At 50.3% G+C, this 24,101-nt stretch overlaps 3 protein-coding genes across 4 annotated transcripts in view; 1 reads left to right on the top strand and 2 right to left on the bottom strand.

The window, feature by feature from the left end:
- RANBP10 (RAN binding protein 10) overlaps positions 1-253 on the bottom strand; it is a 65,220-nt gene extending 64,967 nt beyond the window's left edge. Inside the window, exon 1 of one of the 2 annotated variants that reach the window (XM_021705748.1) lies at positions 3-253. In XM_021705748.1, coding sequence (XP_021561423.1) covers positions 3-237 — 235 coding nt within the window. In that variant the 5' untranslated portion in view covers positions 238-253. The remainder of the gene's footprint in view (positions 1-2) is intronic. The other variant, XM_021705747.1, reaches the window with a different exon arrangement.
- Positions 254-746: 493 nt separating this feature from the next.
- TSNAXIP1 (translin associated factor X interacting protein 1) lies at positions 747-17,318 on the top strand. Its single transcript, XM_021703602.1, has 12 exons — positions 747-895; positions 4,663-4,762; positions 14,301-14,436; positions 14,871-15,040; positions 15,118-15,277; positions 15,354-15,484; positions 15,617-15,742; positions 15,874-16,026; positions 16,127-16,236; positions 16,446-16,572; positions 16,694-16,800; positions 17,005-17,318. Exons 1-12 carry the CDS (start codon positions 849-851, stop codon positions 17,243-17,245), a joined length of 1,608 nt encoding a protein of 535 aa, XP_021559277.1. The 5' UTR covers positions 747-848; the 3' UTR covers positions 17,246-17,318.
- Positions 17,319-17,422: 104 nt separating this feature from the next.
- CENPT (centromere protein T) lies at positions 17,423-22,933 on the bottom strand. The gene is made up of 13 exons (XM_021703588.2): positions 22,821-22,933; positions 21,617-21,707; positions 21,392-21,479; positions 21,187-21,283; positions 20,929-21,065; positions 20,769-20,805; positions 20,406-20,557; positions 19,614-19,766; positions 19,008-19,316; positions 18,663-18,753; positions 17,915-18,091; positions 17,723-17,827; positions 17,423-17,645 (listed from the first exon to the last, which is right to left on the bottom strand). Exons 1-13 carry the CDS (start codon positions 22,931-22,933, stop codon positions 17,522-17,524), a joined length of 1,674 nt encoding a protein of 557 aa, XP_021559263.1. The 3' UTR covers positions 17,423-17,521.
- Positions 22,934-24,101: the final 1,168 nt, after the last annotated feature.

Below are 24,101 nucleotides of genomic sequence, written 5' to 3' on the forward strand. Positions count from 1 at the left end.
ACCTTTGTAGTGGACGCGGAGGTTGCCCTGGGAGAGGCCGATGTAGTTGTACTTGTCCTTGGGGCTCCAAGAGCGCGGCAGTGGCGTCTCATGCTGGTTGACCGCGGGGTACAGGCGCTGAAGGCGCCGGCTCAGCTCCTGCTCCCCCGGGGACGGCAGCCCGCCCCCAGCGCCCCCGCCAGATGAATCTCCAGCCTGCGGGCTCCCAGCTCCCGGGTCCGCCGTCGCCGCCGCCATCTTGGAGGGAGCTGCTATTGTGTCACTGGGGGCGGGGAGGAGCGGGACCAGATCCTCCACGCTCAGCCAATGGCTGACGAGCCTACCGAGGCAGCAGGGAAACCGAGGCCGAGTCCGACACCTCTCTTTGGACACTGCCACACCTCGCCACATTTCGGACTCCATATCCCACAATGCAGAGCTCCCCAGAGGCGGGACAACCCGGGCTCGTACGGAACTTTGGAAGATGTAGTACAAATCTGTTCAGTCGTAAGCCTGTTTGGCGGAAACTTCGGGAAACCAAAAACTACAATTCCCGCTGGCAACGCGGCTCCAGGCCTTCAGTTCACCGCCCTCCCCCATGGCCTCTGTTTATCGCCCCCGCCTCAGTTCTGATAGCTAGGGTCAAACCCACTGTAGTGATTGACTGAGGGGACCCTGCTCCCGGGTCCGAGGCCACCTTTGCTAATTGGCTTTCCTCCCAGCCTGCAGGCTCGGGGAGAGGGGGCATGGCACAACATTGACCCCGCCCCCGCCGCTGGGATGCTGGGGCCTAGTCGCCATAGCGACGGGCTGTAAACTACCACAGCTTCCCCGGCCGCGGATGCAGGCTGCCAGGCTGCCGGAGGGTCATGGCCTCCCCGAAGCCGCGGTGCTCCAGCTTCGCGACCACGTCGAGGTAGGCGCTGGCCGGACTGAGGGTGGAGAGGGCGGTTTGACAACTTCCAGAAAGAGAAATGCCTCTGTCAATTTGTCCGGGGCTTCAGGCCCCACAGGATCGGTGGTGCAGAAACGGAATGAGGACTGACTTAGCCCCTGAGGACATTTCGCGCTAGCAAAAGGGCCGGCGCACTTTATCATTAGTAAAGCCAGCATGTATTAAGCATTTATTATGTGCCAAATGATTTATATATGGCACATTTAACCTCACAACTCTATGAGGTAGTAATATCTCCATTTTACAAATGAGTAGAAGCCTGGAGAGAGCATGTGTTTTACACGTTTATAAGTGGTGGAACTGGAATTTGAACCCAGCTACATGAGACTTCTGAGCCTGAGCTCTTAGCCACAGGGATAAACTGCCTCTTCACCCATTGGTTTATGTAAAAATGCTTGTCGAATTGCTGTCTATTCGGGGGTTGCAGCCTCTGGGCACTGCAAAATATGACAACAAACTCTATTAGCCAGGAAAGCCACAACGTGTACACATTAAAACAAAAATTTGGGGCGCCTGAGTGGCTCAGGTGGTTAAGCGTCTGCCTTCGGCTCAGGTCATGATCTCCCGGTCCTGGGATCTGCTCCAGGTGGGGCTCCCCGCTCAGTGGGGAGTCGGCTTCTCCCTCTCCCTCTGCCCCTCCCCCTGCTCGTGCTCTCTCTCTATCTCTATCTCTCTCTGTCTCTAATAAATAAAATCTTTTTAAAAATTTTTTTTTAAAAATTTTAAATTTGGCTAAATATCTTTCTAGCTTTGGGAACCCAGAGAAGTCTCTTAAGTGCCGGGCCTCTGCTTCTGTATCTCAAACATGGGGATGATACAACCCAATTCACAAACATTGTTAGGAAAATTTAGGCAGAATAAGTGAAGCTGTCATCACAGCTTCTGCATATACTAAGCATTCAGTAAGTGTTTAATGAATGTGGTTTCTCCCTTTTACTCATTACGAGTGCAAAAACCTGATCTCACCTAAACTCTAATCCTTCAGGGTTTGCTGCCGCAACAAAGAAAGACTACAAAGGTCAGGAGGGGCACCTAGGTGGCTCATTCGGTTGAGTGTCTGACTCTTGATTTCGGCTCAGGTCATGAGCTTGGGGTTGTGGGATCCAGCCCCACATCAGCTCTGTGCTGGGCATGGAGCCTGCTCAAGATTCTCTCATCCCTCCTCTCCTCCCTCTCTTAAAAAAAAAGGAAATTATTTGCCAATTTAATTTTTTTTAAAGATTTTATTTATTTATTTGAGACAGAGAGAATGAGAGAGACAGAGAGCACATGAGAGGGGGGAGGGTCAGAGGGAGAAGCAGGCTCCCTGCCGAGCAGGGAGCCCGATGCGGGACTCGATCCCGGGACTCCAGGATCATGACCTGAGCCGAAGGCAGTCGCTTAACCAACTGAGCCACCCAGGCGCCTGCCAATTTAATTATTTTATCCAGAGCTAAAATGAATCTACAAGAACCATGCAGCAGGCTTGAGAAAGAGTGTCGTTACCCAGCACAGGAATGATTTAGGAAACTGCAGTCATGTTTGAAAGGGATATGAAACAGATTCTGGAGAATAAATGCCCATCCATTTTAAGAAGGAAGCAAAATGGGGGCACTTAGCTGGCTCGGTTGGTGGAGCATGTGACTCTTGATCTCCGGGTTGTGAGTTTGGGCCCCATATTGGGTGTAGAGATTACTTAAAAATAAAATCTTTAAAAAGAAGAAAGAAGAAGAAGAAGAAGAAGAGGAAGAAGAGGAGGAGGAGGAAGAATGTAATTGCTGAGGCTGAATTTGGTAGCAGTACAAAATATCATTGATTCCTGTCCATATTCTTCACCAATATTTAGTAATGTACATTGGGCATTGGGCCAAGCTGTTTCCCTTAGAGGCACAGTATGTGTGTCCTCTCCAGCTCCTCTTAGAGCAGGGCCAGGATGATGAAGGATAGGCTAGACCTTGTACTATAAATGTGCGAGCAGATCCTCTAAAAGGGACCTTCAAATTGTGTATTTCCCAGGGTGCCTGGGTGGCTCCATCAGTTGAGCATCTGCCTGTGGCTTGGGTCATGATCCCAGAGTCCCAGGATTGAGTCCCAGGATCGAGTCCCAGGATCGAACCCCCATTGGGGCTCCTTGCTCAGTGGGGAGTCTGCTTCTCCCTCTGCCCCTCACTCTGCTCATGCTCTCTCTCTCTCAAATAAATAAATAAAATCTTTTTTAAAATTGTGTATTTTTTCCCTGAGGGAGGTTTCTGTTCCCCATTGGCTTTCTCCTTTCATCCTCACATCCCTGCCACAGTAGCTTTGTAGATAGAACTCAGCAGCTTGATTTCACTCAATACCAGGACATACCCCTGTCAAACCCATTGCCTGCCATCTGTTAGATAACTTGAGTTTTCTCCACCTTTAAAGTAGAAATATAGGGGGGGTACCCGGCTGGCTCAGTCAGTAGGGCATGTGACTCTTGATCTTGGGGTTGTAAGTTTGAGCCCCACATCGGATGTAAAGATTACTTAAAAATAAAATCTTAAAAAAAATAAAATAGAGGGGCGCCTGGGTGGCTCAGTTGGTTAAGCGACTGCCTTCGGCTCAGGTCATGATCCTGGAGTCCCGGGATCGAGTCCCGCATCGGGCTCCCTGTTCAGCAGAGAGTCTGCTTCTCCCTCTGACCCTCCCGACCCTCCCCCCTCTCATGCTCTCTCTCTGTCTCTCTCAAATAAATAAATAAAATCTTTAAAAAAATAATAAATAAATAAATAATAAATAAATAAAAAATAAAATAGAGGGGCATCTGGAGGCGCCTGGGTGGCTCAGTCAGTTGAGTGTCTGCCTTCAGCTCAGGTCATGATCCCGGGGTCCTGGAATTGAGTCCTGCATTGGGCTCCCTGCTCAGCTGGGAGCCTGCTTCTCCCCCTATCTGCCACTCCCCTGCTTGTGCTCTCTCTCTCTATCTGTCTGTCTCTCTCTGTCAAATAAGTAAATAAAATCTTTTAAAAAATTTAAAAATACAGCGTAAAGTGTTAGAGGGGCACCTGGGTAACTCAGTTAAGCGTCTGCCTTCAGCTCAGGTCATGATCTCAGGGTCCTGTGATGTCAGGCTCCCTGCTCAGCGGTGAGTCTGCTTCTCCCTCTGCCCCTCCCCCCACTCATGCTTGCTTGGGCACTCTCGCTCTCTCTCAAATAAATAAAATCTTTTTTTAAAAAAAAAAAGAAAGACTTGTCTCCATTTCCTTATGAGCAAACTAGGCTGAGAGAAGTTAAATGACTTGCCCAGGGGTTCCTGTTGGAACCCCAGATGTCAGCCCCCATGCCCTTCAGCCAGTAAGTGCAGGTTGGGGACTCACACCCCAGCTCTTGGACCTCAGGCCCTGTGCTTCTTGTCCTGTAGCACCTGCTTTTGGTATCACACCCCCAGAATGTATCAGTCACAAACATGAAACTCATCTGAACATTGAATGAAAGTGTAAGCCCACAGAGGTTTCTGGGCTCATGGTGAGGCTTTCCTGTCACTGCAGGAATTGGTGAGATTCTCAGCATGAGAAGGTTTCCGGGAATGTTGGAAAATGTTTTGGGCCCAGGGCCAGGAGCTTGTTGGCAGCATCTCTGGGAATCTGTGGGCAGTACTGGGAAGACCCAGAGCCTAGATCTGCAGCAGAGAGAAAAGGCGATGTCTTGTAGATCTGGGAAGGGTGGAGGTGCTCTCCCCACTCAGGGCTCTGTCACTTACCACTGTCTTCCCCTTTTCTGTGCAGAACACACATGCGGCCTTCAGGAGAGACCATAGATGACTCCTTCCTCACAGAAACCAAGAACACTCAGAATCGCAAGCTTTCTCAGAAACGGAAGACACTGGTTAGTGCCAATGTCTTGTTGGAAACCCAAATTTCAGCTCTTGGACGCTATCTGCCTCCCTCTCTGCAACCCAAAAGCACCATGCATCTGAAACATGCCTCCCAGAATGGCTTCTCCCCAATTAAGGGAGTGTGGCTCACAGAGGCCAGGCCCATCAAGCTCTGAGGTAGGGGTGTGCACACTGGCTGCACCTCATCTGAAAAGCCCTTCCAGACCTCCCCTGGCAGAGAGAGAAGCAGCTGCTGTCCACGGACACCCTTCCCCTGCAACTCAGCATTCTGGAGTGGACCTCATTTTTTCATTCAGCCTAATGTATTCCAGGCATTGTGCTAGGTGCTGGGATGGTCACACCAGATCTGCCAAGGTCCTTCAGGGCTATGACTGTATCTTTTTTTCTGTATGGCCTTGGTTCCTGATAGGATACTTGAGTGGTGGGCATATGTTGAGAGCTCCATAATGCTGTGAGTATATATGTGAAGGCAGGAGTAATGGGATGTTCCCCCCTCGTGTTGCTGGCTCTGGGTTGGAAGTAGAGACTCTAGTAGTCTCAGGAAATGTCCTTCCTCCATTCCTGTTCTTTTAAGTTTTTATATAAAAATGAATGCTGTCTCTATCTTGGGGCACCTGGCTGGCTCAGTCCGTAGAGCATGTGACTCTTGATCTCTGGGTGGTGAGTTCAAGCCCCACATTGGGCGTAGAGCTTACTTTTAAAAAAAATGAATGCTGTCTCATTAAGTACTTTTGGGTTTTTGTTGATATGATCATAGGATTAGCAAACAGCCATTATGGGAATCAGATGAAAAAGCACATTTTATTTTTTTTGAAAAAACAGTTTAGCAAACTTATAACTCCAGCTCACAGTGGAGCATTATGGGCTGTGTGGTGGTTTCCTTTGTGTGTGTCCTGTATGGGTAATTTAGGGACACATGGGCCCCACACATTGTTAGGATGGAGACTCCCAAAATGGGGATCCCGACTCCAGGGAGGGAAAGGGGGTCAGTGTGGACTCTTCGTGGAGACCAAGCGCAGCCACGGCTCCAGAACGCCGGATGACTTGGGGCACATGCTTCCCACTCCACTCAGCTGCCACCCACACCATGTAGCTGGGTTCCCCCTCTTTCGTGCAGCGGCAACACCGCCACTCTTCACCACTAGGGGGCATTTTTCTCTCCCGCCGCCCTGCAATCCTTCCCCACCCACCACCCCTGCCCCGCCCCGTGGCCGCCCTTCCCGTTTCCACCTGCAGGGAGAAGCAGAGAGCATGGAGCGCCGGGAAACACCTCTTTCCACCCATCTCCTGGTGGAGCGCCCCTGGTAATGATAACCAAGACCAGGAAGCCGGGCTTGCCCAGGAATCAATGTACGGTGACCACGTTTTCTCTCCGCAGAAACGGCAGACAGAACGCAAGGACTGGCCTTTTGAAAGTCTGCAAAACGTATTAATTCACTAGGGTCAGGTGCTTGTTTGACAAATTTCCCGGTGTCTTTCAGGGCTACTTGGCACTTTTATAAAAATCACATCCCTCCCCCCAAAAAAATCACATCAATTTTGACAAATTTCAAAAACATTTTTTTTTCTGGCCTGGTGTTTAACAGTTCGACTTCTCTCGTTTTTCCAATTTGTCTATTTATACTTTTTTTTTTTTAAAGATTTTATTTATTTATTTGAGAGAGAGACAGATAGTGACAGAGATAGCGAGAGAGAGCACAAGTGGGGAGGAGAGGGAGAAGCAGGCTCCTGCTAAGCAGGGAGCCCAACGTGGGGCTCGATCCCCGCACCCTGGGATCGTGACCTGAGCGGAAAGTAGACGCTTAACCGCCTGAGCCACCCAGGCACCCCATCTTTGTTTTTTGTTGTTGTTGTTGTTGTTTTTAATTTGAGAGAGAGCGCACAAGTGGGGAAGGGAGCAGAGAGAGAGAGAGGGACAAGCAGACTCTATGTTGAGCGCAGAGCCTGGGACAAGGCAAGGGGCTGGGGGCTGGAGGCTCAAACCCACCACCCTGAGATCATGCATCACCTGAGCTGAAATCAAGAGTGGGGCACTTAACTGACTGAGCCATCCAGGCGCCCCCATAGCTCTTTTCAAACAGAAAGAAAACTTAAGGCTTTCTTTCCTAATAGCAAAAGTATTTTAAGCAATTAAAATAAATACCAGGGCGTGCGCCTGCGTGACTCAGTCAGTGAAGGGTCTGCCTTCAGCTCAGGTCATGATCCCAGGGTCCTGGGATCGAGCCCCGCATCGGGCTCCCTGCTCAGCGGGAAGCCTGCTTCTCCCTCTCCCTCTGCCTGCCGCTTCTGCTTGTTGTGTTCTCTCTCTCTGTCAAATAACTAAAATCTTTTAAAAATCTTTGATAAATAAATACATACATACATTCCAGGGCACCTGGCAGGCTCAGTCAGTAGAGCATACAACTTTTCATCTCAGGATTGGAGCCCCGCATTGGGGGTAGATATTACTTAAAAAATAATTAAAGGGGTGCCTGGGTGGCTCAGTCCATTAAGCATCTTACTCTTATCAGAGCTCAGGTCTTGATCTCAGGTCACGTGGAGCCTACTTAAAATTAAATAATTTAAAATTTTTTTTAATTAAAATAAATAAATACCTTGTGAGCGCTGCTCTGATCATGTCCCAAACATTTTGAACATGTAATTTTAACATTCTTTTTTTCTTAGGTTTATTTATTTTTAATAATCTCTACACCCAACCCGGGACTTAAACTTATGACCCTAATATCAAGAGTCCCATGCTCCTCCAACTGAGCCAGCCAGATGCCCCCAACATTATTTCTTCTTTTTTTTTTTTAAAGATTTTATTTATTTATTTGAGAGAGAGAGAATGAGAGAGAGAGAGCACATGAGAGGGAGGAGGGTCAGAGGCAGAAGCAGGCTCCCTGCCGAGCAGGGAGCCCGATGCGGGACTCGATCCAGGGACTCCAGGATCATGACCTGAGCTGAAGGCAGTCGCTTAACCAACTGAGCCACCCAGGCGCCCCCCTAACATTATTTCTATAACATGGTGTATTCTAAGAAGTTAATGGGTCAAGAAAAATAGAAATTTCTTGTTAAATTTCAAAATAGTTAAGGGGCACGAAGGGGGCTCTAATATTGAATTAAACATTGAACTCTAATTCAATTTTCTTTTCTTTATTAAATATTTTATTTTATTTTTTTTTAAAGATTTTATTTATTTATTTGACAGAGAGAGACACAGCGAGAGAGGGAACACAAGCAGGGGGAGTGGGAGAGGGAGAAGCGGGCCTCTCACTGAGCAGGGAGCCCAATGTGGGGCTCGATCCCAGAACCCCGGGATCATGACCTGAGCCGAAGGCAGACGCTTAACGACTGAGCCACCCAGGCGCTCCTATTAAATATTTTATTTTTAAGTAATCTCTACACCCCAACGTGGTACCGAGATCAGGAGTCACAGGCTCTACCAATTGAGCCAGGCAGGCGCCCCCAATTTTCTTTTTTTTTTTTTTAAGATTTTATTTATTTATTTGACAGAGAGAGACACAGCGAGAGAGGGAACACAAGCAGGAGTGGGAGAGGGAGAAGGAAGCTTCCCGCGGAGCAGGGAGCCCAATGCGGGGCTCGATCCCAGGACCCTGGGATCATGACCTGAGCCGAAGGCAGACGCTTAACAACTGAGCCACCCAGGCGCCCCCCCAATTTTATTTTAAATTGGATAGTAATTTATTTGCATTGTAGAAAATTTTGAAAAATGTTCAATTACAGAAAAATAAGCACCTAAAGGCCTATCATAGAGGATAATAATTACTGATAACCCCTTAGATTATTTTTTCTGTCTTTTCTGGACATCCGTTTTCTTTTTTGTTTAAGATTTTATTTATTTATTTAATTGACAGAGAGAGAGAGACACAGAGTGAGAGGAAACACAAGCAGGAGGAGTGGGAGAGGGAGAAGCAGGCTTCTAGCCAAGCAGGGAGCCTGATGTGGTGCTCTATCCCAGGACTCTGGGATCATGACCTGAGCCGAAGGCAGTTACTTAACCAACTGAGCCACCCAGGCGCCCCTGGACATCCATTTTTACCTACTTGTGCTTATTCCCTAATTTCAGGCTTTACTTAACCCTTAGAGCTATAGCATTAGCATATTTCTATGTTAAGCCTTTATGTAATCATTTCATGACTGCTTCTATTTTTAGACACTTAGGAGTTTTCTAATTTCTAGACATTTAGGAATTTTCTAACTTTTTCACAGTTATAAGGCTGTGAGGACTGCCCCTTCTGCATAAAGCTGCAGCTCTATCTCTGTCTCCCTCTACACTGACCACCCCACGCCTCAGCCTCAGGCGGCCTGCTGTCCTTGGGCATTCACCTCTATTCATAGCTCTTTAAGGATTTTTTTTTTTTTTTGCAGAAAGAGACACAGCGAGAGAGGGAACACAAGCAGGGGGAGTGGGAGAGGGAGAAGAAGGCCTCCCGCCGAGCAGGGAGCCCGATGCGGGGCTCAATCCCAGGACCCTCGGACTATGACCCAAGCCAAAGGCAGATGCCCAACAACTAGGCCACCCAGGCGCCCCTATTCATAGTTCTTTAAAACACGTGCTGTTTCCCTGAGGTGTTGGTGCTACCCAGGATGTCTTTGTGCCCCACCTCTAACCCTGATGACACACACCCTCTCCCAGATGACCTCAGCTCCTCTTATATACTCATTCAAGCTTTACTGAATGAACATCACAGACATCACCACCTCCTATAAGATGATTAGCTTCCACTGGTCCCCTGGTCCCTTCTAGTCAGGGTTTGCCCCCTCCTGGTAATCTGCATTGGCTTTAGCCACTACCTGCTGACTTGTGATTATCAGTTCACTTGTCACCCCACCTCCATCATACCCCCAGCTTCCCTCATATCCCTAGAACCTAGCAGGGGTTCGAGAATGTATTATGGCCCCAGTAATGTCTGACGAACAAATGGATGACTGAATGGATGAACTACAGAAGTGAGCTTCACTGGGTCAGAAGCTCATTTTTTTTCCCTTAAGTTTTGAGTATTTCATGAAAAGGTTAAAAAACCAGCCCATGGGGCTCCTGGGTGGCTCAGTCATTAAGCGTCTTCCTTCGGCTCAGGTCATGATCCCAGGGTCCTGGGATCGAGTCCCACATCAGGCTCCCTGCTCAGAGGTAGCCTGCTTCTCCCTCTCCTCCCCACTTGCGCTCTCTCTCGCTATCTCTGTCACTTCTCCATCTCTCTCTCTCAAATAAATAAATAAAATCTTTAAAAAAAAATAAAACAGCCCATACATATTAACTGCTTCCACTCCCTACCCCTGCTCAAGGTTCAAAATGAGATCCCACTGCTTCAGGGCACTCCCACCTACCTTCCCCCAACTCAGGGGTTACAGCTTAGTCTCCTCCTAGGGTCCACAGCTCCCCATGCTGCATCTCTGCAGTCCTATATGTGTGTCAGTCCAGGCATGAGGTTGGGGCTGCCCTCCTCTATCTGTCTCTTTCCCTGGACTGTGCTGTGGGGCAAGGGCTGGTACATATCGGGACTCGCATCTGTTTTCATATATGCAATACTCACTGACATACAGAAGAGAAGAATAGCTCACCTTTACTGAATTCCAAGGGGGTGTCTTAGTCTCTGTAAACCAACTTCATATTTTATCACTGCATCCTCACATTAATACAGTGCAATGGGAACTAAAACCATCCCCATTTTACAAATGCAGAGACTGAGGTTCAGAGAAGTTAAGCCTGTGGTCACACAGCCAATAAGGGATATCTGGCTTTTTAACCTCAACTCTACCTCTAGGGCCCATAGTCTTAATTATGAACCATATTAAGAAATGCTAGGGAGGGGCACCTGGCTGGCTCAGTTTAGGGCATGCGACTCTTGATCTCAGGGCCATGAGTTCAAGCCTCATGTTGGGTGTGGAGCCTACTTAAAAAAGAGACAGAGAACGAACCATGAGAGACGATGGACTCTGAAAAACAAACTGAGGGTTCTAGAGGGGAGGGGGGTGGAGGATGGGTTAGCCTGGTGATGGGTATTGAGGAGGGCACGTTCTGCATGGAGCACTGGGTGTTATGCACAAATGAATCACGGAACACTACATCTAAAACTAATGATGTAATGTATGGGGATTAACATAACAATAAAAAAATTTAAAAAAAAGAGAGAGACAGAGAGAGATATTGGGGAAAAAATCAAGAGTAGAGGGAGGTGGGGTGCCTGGGTGGCTCAACTGATTAAGTGGTTAAATGTCTGACTCTTGGTTTCAGCTCAGGTCATGATCTCAGGGTCTTGGGATTGAGCCCTGTGTCTGGCTCCATACTTGGTGTGGAGTCTGCTCAAGATTCTCTCTCCCTTTCCCTCCTCCTCTGACCCTCCCCTGTGTGCACGTACTCTTTCTCTCGCTCTCAAATAAGTAAATAAATAAATAAATAAAATCTTAAAAAAAAAAAAGAGTAGGGGCTCCTGGGTGGCTCAGTTGGTCAAGCTTCCAACTCTTCATTTTAGCTCAGGTCATGATCTTGGGGTCGTGGGATCGAGCCCCACGTGGGCTCTGCACTTAGTGGGGGTCTGCTTGAGATTCTCTCCCTGTGCCCTCCCTATGCTTGCACATGCATGCATGCTCTCTCCCCCTCTCTCTCAAATAAATCAATCAATCTTTTTTTTTTAAAGATTTTATTTATTTGAGAGAGAGAATGAGAGAGAGAGAGCATGAGAGCGGGGAGGGTCAGAGGGAGAAGCAGACTCCCTGCCGAGCAGGGAGCCCGATGTGGGACTCGATCCCGGGACTCCAGGATCATGACCTGAGCCGAAGGCAGACGCTCAACGACTGAGCCACCCAGGCGCCCATAAATCAATCTTAAAAAAAAAAAAAAAAGTAGAGGGAGGAAGATGGAGAGGAGCATCAGGAAAGGGAGCAGTGTTGCCATGGTAACCCCACCCATCTCTTCCTGCAGTCCTGTCAGTTCTCCATTGGTGACCAACTGTCCCCATGGCCCACATACACCAGTGGTCAGACCATTCTGCATAACCGAAAGCCCTGTTCATATGATTATCGGAAACGAGCAGGGTAAGCTGGGGTCAGCCCCATGGTGGATGGGCTGGTAACAGACCCAGCATTGGACCCAGAGACAGCACAGGGGTGTGTGCTGCCCCAGATTAATGATGCAAGAGCACTGTGGGGTGCCCATCACATCTCATCCCACCATCCCCTGCAGTAGCTGGCTGAAGCAGCCCCTGGGCATTACTAAGCCGAGGTACCTGGAGCAGCTAGAGAACTACCTACGCAAGGAGCTCCTCCTGCTGGACCTGAGCACAGATTCTACCCAGGAGCTGAGGCTGCAGGTTAGAGCCACAGAATAACCGTGGGGAGGGTGGGAGGACAGGTGGGAGGAAACCTTACTCACTAGGACTGAGGACTTCAGACTTCAGGAGAGACCAGCCTCTCCCAGCTCTTTTGGGGTCCCCATTCCTGGTAGGGGAAACATGTTCTATGACAAATTTAGTGAGCAGGCAAACCTCTCCTGAGGTTTGATTTTCCACACCTGAGTCAGGTAGTAGACTGGATGCTGTCTCCAGTCCCTTCAGCTCTGTGATCAGTGCCTTGCATGGGTTGTTGGACATCAGTCAATGGAGCCTGAATCCTGGCAGTTGGGCAAGAAGGGGTCATACAGTGTTCACCAGCCTAGGGATGACAGACCCAAGCTTGAGGAACTCAGCTCAGATACATAGAAAAACTTAGATGCACATTAGATTCTAACACATATTAAGGAGGGAATCACCGAATTCTTGCTCAGACAGGGATGATGACAGGGAATCCCTCACTTCCGACTTAGTCACTGAGAGAAGCATTTGCTGAGCATCATCTGTGTGCCAGGACCTGAATGGGGCCTTGAATACAATCTCACAGGCTGAAGGTACTTCATCAAGGAAGCAGAACTTCAGAGAAGGCATATAGCTATGAAGTGGTGGGGCTGGGATATGAACTCAGGGCTGATTCCAGAGCCTATGCTAATTCCAGTACATAATGCTGCCTCCAAAAACTTCTGTGTCCAAATGGAACAAGAAATGACACTTCTGTTTGGTCAGAATACAAGGCTAGAACATTTGATCTCCTCCTGCCTCCACTGGTCTGTAAGATAGCAAGAGGTAAGAGGCCAACTGAGGCACAGTGCTTGGAGAAGGCTGGCTGCCTGGAGAGCCAGAGTGGGGTGGCCCTGACCCAGGTCATCTGCCAGGCTTCAGAGATAGTATCAGGAGAGACCTCCAGAAAATAGTTGAGAGGGACAGAGCTGCCCCTCACCTTCCTGGCACTGAGAGACCCAGGTGGTGCCCTGGGGCATTTATTTGAATATGGGTCACCTGGCAGCTTCTTGCTACAATACTTCTAAGCTTAAGAGAGTGGCAGCTATAGGCCCGGAGGTGACAGGTCCCCTTTTCTTGCCAGCCTTACAGAGAAATCTTTGAGTTCTTCATAGAGGACTTTAAAACGTACAAGCCATTGCTATCCTCCATCAAGAATGCGTATGAGGTGATGCTGGGTAAGACTACAGCTTCTGTGCCTGGATCCAGTCTGGAAGGCATGGAGAGGATTCTACTCTCACCTTCTGGGGCTGTGCAGAAGTTTTGGGGCAACTACTAACTGGGCCTTGAGGTCACCAAGCCTTGCTCAGCTTTTTTGCTTACACTGTCCTGTGTGATAGAGCACCTGACTACCTCCTGTCCTTGGGAAACATGGTAAAGCAGTATCTGTAGGAAAGAAAGCAACTTTACTATTGAGAGTGAAGCCCAGGAGGGAGTGAGTACCTCTGGGAAATGATGAGCCTCCCAACCAGGCACGGGAGGTGCTGGGCATGGTACAGCTGCAGGACTAAAGGCTATAGGGAGAAAGGGCATAGATGAAAGCCCAGTCCTCAGCCAGACTCTGCCTCTGGTTTAAAAGCAAATGTAGGAAGGCCTCAAACAGGGGTGATGCTTTGTACAAAGCATGCATAGACACCTGGAGTTTGCAAGAGACATAGCCACTCACTGTGACCTTAGGATCAGTGTCTCCTGACTCTTTGTTCTCTGTGGTCCCAAAGGGACTCTCCCACCTGTCCCTGCTTAGCCCACCAGAGGGAGAAGATTCGGGCTCTGGAGCCCCTGAAGGCCAAGCTTGTCACTGTGAATGAGGACTGCAATGAGAGGATCCTGGCCATGAGGGCTGAGGAGAGATATGAAATCTCCATGCTGAAGAGGGAGAAGATGAATTTGCTAAAACTCATTGACAAAAAGAATGAGGAGAAAATCTCATTGCAGAGCGAGGTGAATGGGAGTAGTGTGGTGACCAACTCTCTGAATTCCTGCTCTCCCACCCTAGGGATGATCTGAGGTCTGGGCACTAAGGTGTCTCCTTAACTCTCTACCCTTCTGCCTGGACTGATATACTGAGCCACCACCTTGTCTCCTCCCTCCACCTTTCCCGCTTCCAGGCCCTGATGGGGCCAACTCAGCACCCATCCCATCCCCTTTGATGGCTAGCTATGTACAGGCCCCGACCACACAGCAACCTTCCCAACAGGTATCCAAACTGAGAAAGAATTTGGCTGAGGAGTACCTGCGCTACCTCAGCGAGCGAGATGCCCGCAAGATCCTCATTGCAGACCTGAATGAGCTGCGGTACCAGAGGGAGGACATGTCACTAGCCCAGTCGCCAGGTAAGCCTGAGGTGGGTTTCTCTCCCCTGAGGAGGTGCTAGAGAGGAGTCTCGCCACTCATCCCCATTCGTTCAACTCTCTTAATATCTGTTCATTCCATCCCCATTCACAAAGCGGGGATGTTCTGCTGCTGCCTGGGTCTATTTATCTTTTGAGTTGGACTGAGAGTCTTAGACTCATTGTTTAAGTAGGAAACAATTATTGTCTGCTGAGGCAGCCTAGGCTCCCTCAGAGCAGGACAGGCCTGGTACCCTATGTCCTCGGCTTCTCTATTTAGGCCTGAAGTTCTAAGCTGTTAGTGCTGTGGGAAAGACCCAGGGGTTCCCAATCAGGGAGAGAAGGACCTAGGACCAGGCCCTGAGGGACACTCTAAACCTGCCCTGGGCTACAGGCCCTAGAGCCAGGGTGAATCAAGCTGGCGGGTACTCTGGCAGGCATCTGGGGGGAGGACCCTGTGAAGTTAACACTGGCTCTGAAGATGGCCCGGCAAGACCTGACCCGCACGCAGATGGAACTCAACACCATGAAGGCCAACTTTGGAGATGTGGTGCCCAGGAGGGACTTTGAAATGCAAGAGAAGACCAACAAGGAACTGCAGGAGCAGGTACAGGTACTGGTGGGTGGGCAGGGCAGGGCAGGGCCATGCAGGTAGGTAGCAAGGATCAATCACCTTGTCCACAGCTGGACAGCCTGAGAGGTGACTATGAAGAGGTCTGCAAGGAGCACGAGATACTGCTGCAATTGCATATGACCACACTGAAGGAGCGGGACCAGTTTCATTCTGACCTCCAGGAGATCCAGCGCACCTCTACGCCACGGCCTGACTGGAGCAAGTGTGAAGGTAATGATGGCCACTGTGCTCCCAGGGATTGCTCAAGGATGTGGTTTGGACTCCAGCTCCCTCTCTGCACCTGCAGATGTGGTGGCTGGGGGCCCAGATCGCTGGCAAATGCTGGCTGAGGGCAAGAACAGCGACCAGCTGGTGGATGTGCTCCTGGAGGAGATTGGCGAGGGGCTGCTCCGGGAGAAAGACTTCTTTCCTGGTCTGGTAGGGGTCCCTGGGCTCGGGAGGCTTGGGGCCAGAGTCAGAACAGCCAGACCTTGCTAAGACTTGAGGTTCTGGGGAAACCATCTGGGGCTCTGCCTGGGCCCAGAGATGAACTGACACTCTCCTTTCCAGGGCTATGGGGAAGCCATCCCTCCTTTCCTTCGATTTGATGGCCTTGTGGAGAACAAGAAGCCAACCAAGAAGGATGTCATAAACCTCCTCAAGGATGCCTGGAAGCAACGTCTTGTTGAGGAGCAGGTTAGATCTCATGGGCCATTTTGGCTTGGTGTGGCCTCCAGAGTCTTCCAGGGGGTTCCATTGGGATGTTAGGGAGAAGGGCCAACCCACCATGGGGCAGGCTTACTAAACAGTCATTTCCCACCCTGCAGAAAGAGAAATTCCCAGATTTCTTCTTCAGTTTCCTGGAGCATCGCTTTGGACCTGGTGAAGCCATGGCCTGGGCTTACACCATTTTTGAAAATATCAAGCTCTTCCACTCTAATGAGGTCATGAGTCAGTTCTATGCAGTCTTGATGGGAAAGGTGAGGTTGGGCCTGGCCCTCCCTTTGTCCCCGACATAGGCCAGCTCTATCCCTACCACTCCAGGAAGCAGCAAGTTAGTCAATGCTTCCTTCCCTGTAGAGGAGCGAGAGTGTATACATCAAGCAGAAGGAGACAGTGGCACAGCTGCTGAAGGAGATGACAAATGCCGACAGTCAGAATGAGGGGCTGATAACCATGGAGAACTTAAGGTGAGAGGCTGGTCCAGCCACCCCAAACTCCTGTCCAACATTTCATCTGGCCAGGCTCCCAGATGTGCAGGGGAAAGGGGAGCCTGGCAGGAAGGGCTCACAGCCTCAACACTTGTCCTTTTTGAGCATTAGTGGGGCTGGCAAAGGGGTACAGGAAGATGGGTGAGCAGGCCTCAGCCAGGCCTGTTGGCCCTTGTGTCTCCCCACAGCACTGTCCTCAAGAGCACCTTCCCCTTCAAGAAGGAAGAGAAAATTCTGGAGTTGATGGAGGCAGGAGGCTGGCATCCCAACAGCAGCAATGCAGACTTGATCAACTACCGCTTGTTATTTATAGAGGTACCCACCTCTATATGTGTATGCGGTGGGCGGGGGTTGTCCAGGAACTTGCCCAGCTCTGCCCTAGCCTCTGCTGGACCCCAACCAATGTGTTCTCACCCTGCCTTGTGGCCCCTCCCAGGATGAAGAGGGCCAGAGTATGCCCTTTGTACAAAAGCTGTGGGAACAGTACGTGGATGAAAAGGATGAGTACTTACAGGAACTAAAACAGGAGCTGGGCCTGGAACTGTGAGTACCTCCTGAGGCCCTTAGGCCCACTTAGCCATAGGCAAGTCCCTATGCCACAGGGTGGCATCTCAAGGCCTTGGATCTCCCTGTGTACTGAGCTTGCTGCTGGGCACTATATACTGCTCAAGCTCAGCAGAGGGCACCTTGGGGTCTGGGGTGCAGAAAGGAGGGGTCAAGGCCTATCTCTCTTTCTTTGTGCGGTAGCCATGATGAGGTAACCCTACCCAAGGTACGTGAAGCCCTGATGAACATCGATCCCAGCCTGGACAAGCAGACCCTAAATGGCTACTTGAGCAGGGCCTTCCAGGTCCCCAGGACAGAATTGCCTGAGAAGGGTGAAGAGAAGGAAGATGGCATTGTGGTACAGGTCAAGATTGCCCTGGAACGGCTTCAGATGACTGACATCAGGCGCATGGGGTCTCGAGAGCAGGAACCTGCAAGCTAGGGCCACTATGGGCAGCCTTAGTGCTCCAGTGCTGCTAACCTCTGACTTTTAATATAAAATTATTTGTCTGAACCTATTCTCCAAGTTATGCTGGGGAGTTGAGGGGAGGGAGGGAGGGGAATTGGTCCTGGCCTGGCTGGCCACAGGATATACACCAAAACACAGCACATTCTATTTGTGACACTTTATTGATGCTGGGGAGGTGGGGAGGAGACCTGGAAGAATATGTGCAGCAGTCCCCGAGGTGGGGACTGGGCAGGTGTTGAGGCCTGGCCACTACTGGGCAGGGAAGACAGAGTTGCCACTGAAAGCACAAGGGATGAGCAGCTGCCGGTACTCCAAGGGCAGGTGCCGCTCCACAAGCACATGCAGTGAGACTTGGTCGTTGACCAGGCCCTGCCTGTAGCAGAGGAGGATAGAGATAGAATCAGGGCCAACACTCCCACACTCAGCACCTCCCTGCTTCTGCCCACTTACCTTCGCATCAGTAGTTCCAGGTCCTCCGGCCTCACAGTCTTGCGGCCAGCATGAGCAGCAAATACCTCCAGGTCGTCACAAAGATGCTGGAAATACTTGTCCAGGCTGCCAAAAGGGTTGGGGTAGAACAGACTGAACGGTCTATTGATGATCTGAGGGGTCCTCTCCCTACCCTGAGTGTCCAGGACTCACCACTTCTCCACCATCTCAAGAGCTGCTTTCTCCATGGGCATCTTGGAATAGAAGCTAAAGAGTTTCACATAGTGGCTCAATCCAGTCTTGTGGGGATCTTGACGGGGCCTGGGGCCAGGGGTTCGGGCCCTGGGAGGAAGCCTGGTCGATAGAGGCTCCAGAGGCTCTGAAGATAAGCTAGGGGCAGGAGTGGATAGTTAGCTAAAATGCTGCCCAAAGAGGCTCCTAATCAAAAACAAGCCTTATTGGCTCCTGCGAAGACTAGGGCCCATGTGCTCCTTGGCTAATGTGGACCAATAGCTCTGTCTGCTGGGAGGCAGTGCAGACAGGGGGCCACACAGAGACCTGGTCTTTCCCTGGGGCCCTGACCCAAAGTCCTAGTCTAGACTCATTACACAAGCTAGTACTTGCTCAGGCCCTAGACCCTCAGGCCCCTAGACCCTCAGGCCCTAGACCCTCAGTCTGTTGCTGCCTATCCGATTCTGCTAATCATCCTCCAGGAAGCCTTCTCTGACTACATACTGACTTAGCCACTTCCCTCTACCCAGGTTCCTCTAAGAACCTGGAAGCATGCACCAAGATGACACATGTACTCAGTGAGCCCCACCTAGCCCACCTCAGGGTGCTCTCTTGAGTGATCGTCTGCATACCAACGGGAAGGGGGATAACTCTTTGATGCTCAATGCCAAGCTCAGAAGCCTACCCCCTTCCCAAGAGGTCCATGCAGAACAAGGTCATGGGATCTTACACTGCAGTGCTAGGTGGTGGGGCTGGCTCAAGAAACTGAGGTCGCCTGGCCTGAAGAAACTCAGTGGTGCTGGAGGCCAACTCCGGACTTGCTGTAGAGAAAGGGCAGGATTAGAGGGGGCTCAGGCTTGACTATCTCACCCAACCGTCAAGGCCCACAGCTTCCTTTTCTGTTCCTCAAGGGCCCCACCTAGCTCTGGCCAGTCAAGCAATGGGCCCCTCAGAGTCTCCCTGACCCAACACCACTTGTGCCCAGAAATACAACCTACGGGTAAAACTCCTCAGATTAGAGACTGAACATAGTTGTCACCCACTCACTCCCTCATCCCTGCATTGGGCCCCTTACCTGTCCTACCAGAGATGTCCTCATCTCCTGAAGATCCTTCTGGCTCCTTGGCCTCAACAGCTTCTGTCATTTCTCTGTATCCCTTAGACTTTTCTGTCCTGACAGATCCTTGTGTTCCTGTTGTGTCCATCACTTTGCTCACACTCAGACCTTCCTCCATCCTTTCCTCTGCCTCCTCACCAACTCCATCCTGTAAGGGCTCTACTCCATCTTCTCCAGAAATAGCACTGCTGTTGTTTGGGAAGCTCACAGCAAGGGCATCAACCTTCTTTGCCTTTGCTGCTAGAAGTTGGGCTGGTTTTCTAGGATCTGAATCAAGGGAGAAAATATAGGTTAGAGAAGCAGTAGGGCAAGGCTGTAGCTCTGAGAAGGATAAAGCTAGAGTAGTAAACCTGGTCTAGGTCACTGAGGAGAAATGTCCAGAGGCAGACACAGGGTACTTGTTTGTGGAGTATCCTGGTCCAAAACCGACTCTGCTCTGACATATAAGAGGAATTAACAACCAAGGGACTCTGCAGAGCACACATATAGGCCTGAGGAGGGAAAAGCACAAATGCCAATTTTCATCCAAGGCTTAGCTCTGGGCCACATGCCCCACATACTCACTGTGGTTCTGCAGCCTAGGCCCACTGCTCTGTGTCCTGTGACTGACAGCCCTCTCAGCATCTTCAGCTTCAGTGCAGGGCAGGGAGTGGTACACACTGGGGGAACGGCCAACCAAGGGCTGGGAGAAGGGCTGAGTGTCCTCCAACACGGTATCCATTTGTAGGGTGGCAACAGGGGTTCTGAGGCTATCACCTGGAAATGAAAGGCCAGTTGACACTCTGTTTTCCAGGCCTACCTGCCGCTACCCACTCACCAGGGCCTGGGCAGTGGGTCCCATGAGTCTGCCCCAAGTGGCCTTCAGAAAAAACTACCTAGTACTCTAAGCCTTATCCTCCTTCCACAGGTCTCTTTGCTTACCTTCCTGCTTCTTAGCCTGGCATTCACACTCTCCACATCTTGTCCCACCAAAACTGCTCACCTATGCCTCCACACTTTTCACTCTGCTAAGAACCCTCCTCTTACTCTAGTGAACTTGACTTGTTTTCTGAAATCACGCTACCTGGTCAGTTCTGACTGGCCAGCTGATCCTGAAACCTGACCCTTATCTATCTCCCAAGAAGCTCCAGCTACCACACCACACCTTTCCTACCCTCAGCTCTGTAGCTTCTCAAGAATATGGGATCCTAGAAGATACTGGGACCAAGACTGGGACCAGCACTTTGGAGAAAGAAAGCAGAAACTCCTCATAGACCTACTGGCAAGCTTGCTCACTGTGCTTGACTTGACAGAGAGAGGAGTAATCCTGGACTCAGCAGCACCTCCTACAGGGGAGGGAGAGGGAAATCTCAACCTTACCTGGAGAAGCCAAGGCCAAAGAAGTATCTCGCAGATCCTGCAAAAATGCACCCACATCTACAGCTCGGCGGGTAGGAGGTCTGCGAGCCAAACCAGGCCTCTGCACTGATTGGGGCTGGAGAGGTGTGGCAAAGGTCAAATTGAGGGAGCTGGTGGGAGGGAGGAGGCACAAAGGAAAGTCAGGTATCTGAGGCCCAATTTTTAGGAGAATTTCCCCATCTGCCCTGGGGCTCTCATCTCTTAGTACTCAGCCATGATGCTATGAAGCTAAAACTGGCAGGGACCAGTAGGCCAGATTCCATCACAATCAATACCTCCCTCTCCAAGCCTTTCCACCAACCCCAGGATAGGCAACAGCACCTGGTGAGGGAGGAGGCACTGGCATTCCCACGAGGCTCTGCAAGAGAATTTAAAAATAAACTATGGTAAGTTACCAGGCTCATGAGAGCCCTCTCTCAGGCCTCCTCAGCCTTTCTAGGGGGCAAGAGAGGGTGGCCAAAGGTATTGTCCAGGGTCTTACCTTGGGAGAGAGGCAGTCCCTGGTCCATTCCTTGCTGAAACACTGACAATCTTAGCCTCTGCTTCCTCCTGCCAGGAGCCAGAAGACCTAGAGCCAGGGTTGTGGGGGGCTCAAGCTCAGGAAGTTGCAGCTCCAGGCTACAAGGATGAAACTTATCTCAGACAGGCCAGGAAGCCTAATACTGGCTTCTGGGGCCCTCAAGAGACTCCTGATCAGAGCTGCCCAACATCCCAGTAAAGGGAAGAATTCACTGTGCACCTGCCCCGACTGCTTTCCCGTCTAGAGGACTGGACCACTTGCGGTGTTGGCACTGGCTTCACCACAGACTCTGGCATCATGATGGAAGATTCTGGGGCTGCAGAGACAGCAAAGAGAGGGTAGGGATGGCAGGGCAGTCTGCCCTGAATGAGGGATACCAAGGGACTGGTGTCTAACTCTAATCAGCAAGTTAGTGTTCACTCACCAGTTAGAAGGATGTTCTTCAGCAGAGTCCGGGGTGTCTGTTCCTCCAGGTTCCCACTGGTATGAACATGGGCCAATCTGCTAATAGACTGGGTAAAAGCACCAAGCAATTTTTCTGTTCCTTTGCCTTGAGATTCCCTCAAGGTGGGCTCCAGAGCAGAGCTAGACCTCAGAGGCCCCTGAAGGCAGCAAGAGCCCTGTAGTGGTCAGTGGGCTGGGCACTTACCCTGGCTCTATGGGAACGCTGCCTCACATTCATCTTTGTTGGGCTGCTCAGCCTCCTGGAGGAAGGTGTTTCAAGTAGGGCTTTCTGGGCACTGCGTAAAGACCAACAGCTCTAAGAATTAAGTAGGGAGAGGGAACTAGAGGATGCAGAGATGTGCTTTCATCAGGGATATTGGCTTGAAGCCCTTTTCCCTCAAGGCCAGGGATCCAGCCCCTCCCACAGCCTCTGTTTCTAGCTCTATATCAACAGCTCTGTGGATGAAGGGGAACCTAAGGGATATGGGAAGAAAGGGAGACCATAATGATCCAGCCAGAGGGAGGGGCTAAGAAAGGCTTTACAGAACTGACTCTGTTAGAAGCAGAGGCCACACAGACAAGAGGAGCAATTAGAAGAATATTCATTCCTGACATTAATATAACAAATCAAAAAGGATATTTAAATATTTTGAAACCATCTAAGTACTTGTCAGGGTTTCACAGCAACTTCTACATTGGTCACTCCAGCACTGGTCTCCGTTCCAGTCCCTCTCAGATTCCCAAAGCACAGCTCCCACCTCATCACTTATAGGTCTAAAACCTACAATGAATAGCTTCCCAGGGCCTATAAAAGAACTGCACTGCCCCAGTCTGGCAGATGCCAACTCCCACACCCTCTGCACCAGGAGCTCACCATAGCCCTCATCCACTGCCACTGCCACCAGGTCAGGCCAAATTCCCTGCTCCCTAGCAAAGCATCTTTCTAGTTCCTGCCTCCCGAATTCTGCCCAGGCTGTGCTCTCTAGCTCCTTTCCCACCTTCCAGCTGGGCGTTACAGGGAAAGGGGACTGAATGTGCAGGGAAAAGTGGGGACCACAGAGGAGGCAGTTCAGGGCAGATGCCTGGACACACTTTGGGCTGGTGTGGGGGGAAGGTGTGGCCCAGAGAACAGCAGAGAAGGCCAGATTCTGAGCGCCTAGAGGCAGAAACCCAAAGACGCCAGCAGAGTTGAGCTTTGTAGTCATGAGACCTGGCAGCCTGGAGTCCCGGGGGTGGGGGCACAAACTGTAAAGGGTGGACCCAGTTCTCAGAACCCGGGGCCCTGCGGCTCTCCGAGACTCAGTTTCCTTCTCCAAACAGGGTCAGCGCTGGATCCCGCTGAAGCCTGACCCCCCCCGCCGCCCCAATCCCTATGGTTGCTCACACGCTCGGGCAGCGCTCTCCCTTACCTAACTCTAGCACTTCGGCGTCGCCGCGGGGTGCGCGTATCCGCAGTGTCCAGCACGCGCCGCAACAGCGTGCGAGTCGTAGGCTCGCTCTCACGGTCGTAGCTCTCCGCCATCGCCTCAGCCATCCGCTTCTAACCGCTGAAGTAGCTGAAGCCACCGCCTTCCCGCCGCAGCATTTAAGCCAAATCTCGCGAGGCTGCCGCACAGCCTCACGGGAGTTGCAGTTCTAACCCTACCGCCCAGGGGCGAGTGGTGCGTGTAGTGGTCGTTCGTTGTAAGCTCCGGATTTGGAGGCACGTTTACCTGGGAGTGCACCTGGGCAAATGTGTGCAACCAGTCGAAGCCTTGGTTTCTGTAAGTTGAGGATAATACCCACCTAATAAGGGGCTTGTACTGATTCAATGAAATATATGTATATTTAAAGTTTATTTAAGTAATCTCTACACCCGAGGTGGGACTGGAACTCACCACCCCGAGATCAAGAGTCCCCTGCACTATAGACTGAACCAGCCAGGCGCCCCTCAATGAGATAATGTTTAACTCAGTGTCTGACATATAGTAAGCCCATCCTCAATAAATAGCAGTCATTATTATTAGAATGTCTTATTCCTATCTCCCTCTGGAGTTGAGGAGAGACACTTGGGCCAGGAAAAAATAATTTTATCCTATATGTGACCTGGTCAGATTTGCATTTGTGAACACCACTCTGCCTTAGAAGAGACCAGTTTGAAGACCCAAAGGCTAGTTTGCTGTTTGTGATCCAGTAGAAATGATCTCCAAACATGTGCAATTTTGAGATGAATTTTGGCCCTCAAAAGTTCTGATAATGCTAGAGACTCTATTACCATATTTTCACCAAGATAGCCTCCCCACCTTTCTTAAATTTTCATGGAAACTTAATTAGAACTTGAGTTCTGAGTCTCCTGTGGAGTTATCCTTTTGTTCCTAGATCAGGGGCCTATGTGTTTTACATAACTGATAAAATTTTCTATTTGCTACTTGTTAAAAAAAATATATATACTGGGTGCATGAAGTGAGGGAGGGAGGAATGAGAGACTGGCAAGGACCAGACCATGTGGTGTCTCACAGGCTCTGGAAAGGAGTTTGGACATTATAAATGCAATAGGCCATTGGAGGGATTTAAGCAGAGGAATCACATAAATATATATATAATTTTGGTAGCCATATAAACAACAGATTTTGTAGAGGAGGCAAGATTGGAAGCAGGGAGGCATGTGACAAGGTTCTAGCCTTTCTCCAAAAGTGACAAGATAGAGCGTG

Source organism: Neomonachus schauinslandi, chromosome 16, assembly GCF_002201575.2.
Source record: "Neomonachus schauinslandi chromosome 16, ASM220157v2, whole genome shotgun sequence".
Classification (NCBI taxonomy): domain Eukaryota; kingdom Metazoa; phylum Chordata; class Mammalia; order Carnivora; family Phocidae; genus Neomonachus; species Neomonachus schauinslandi.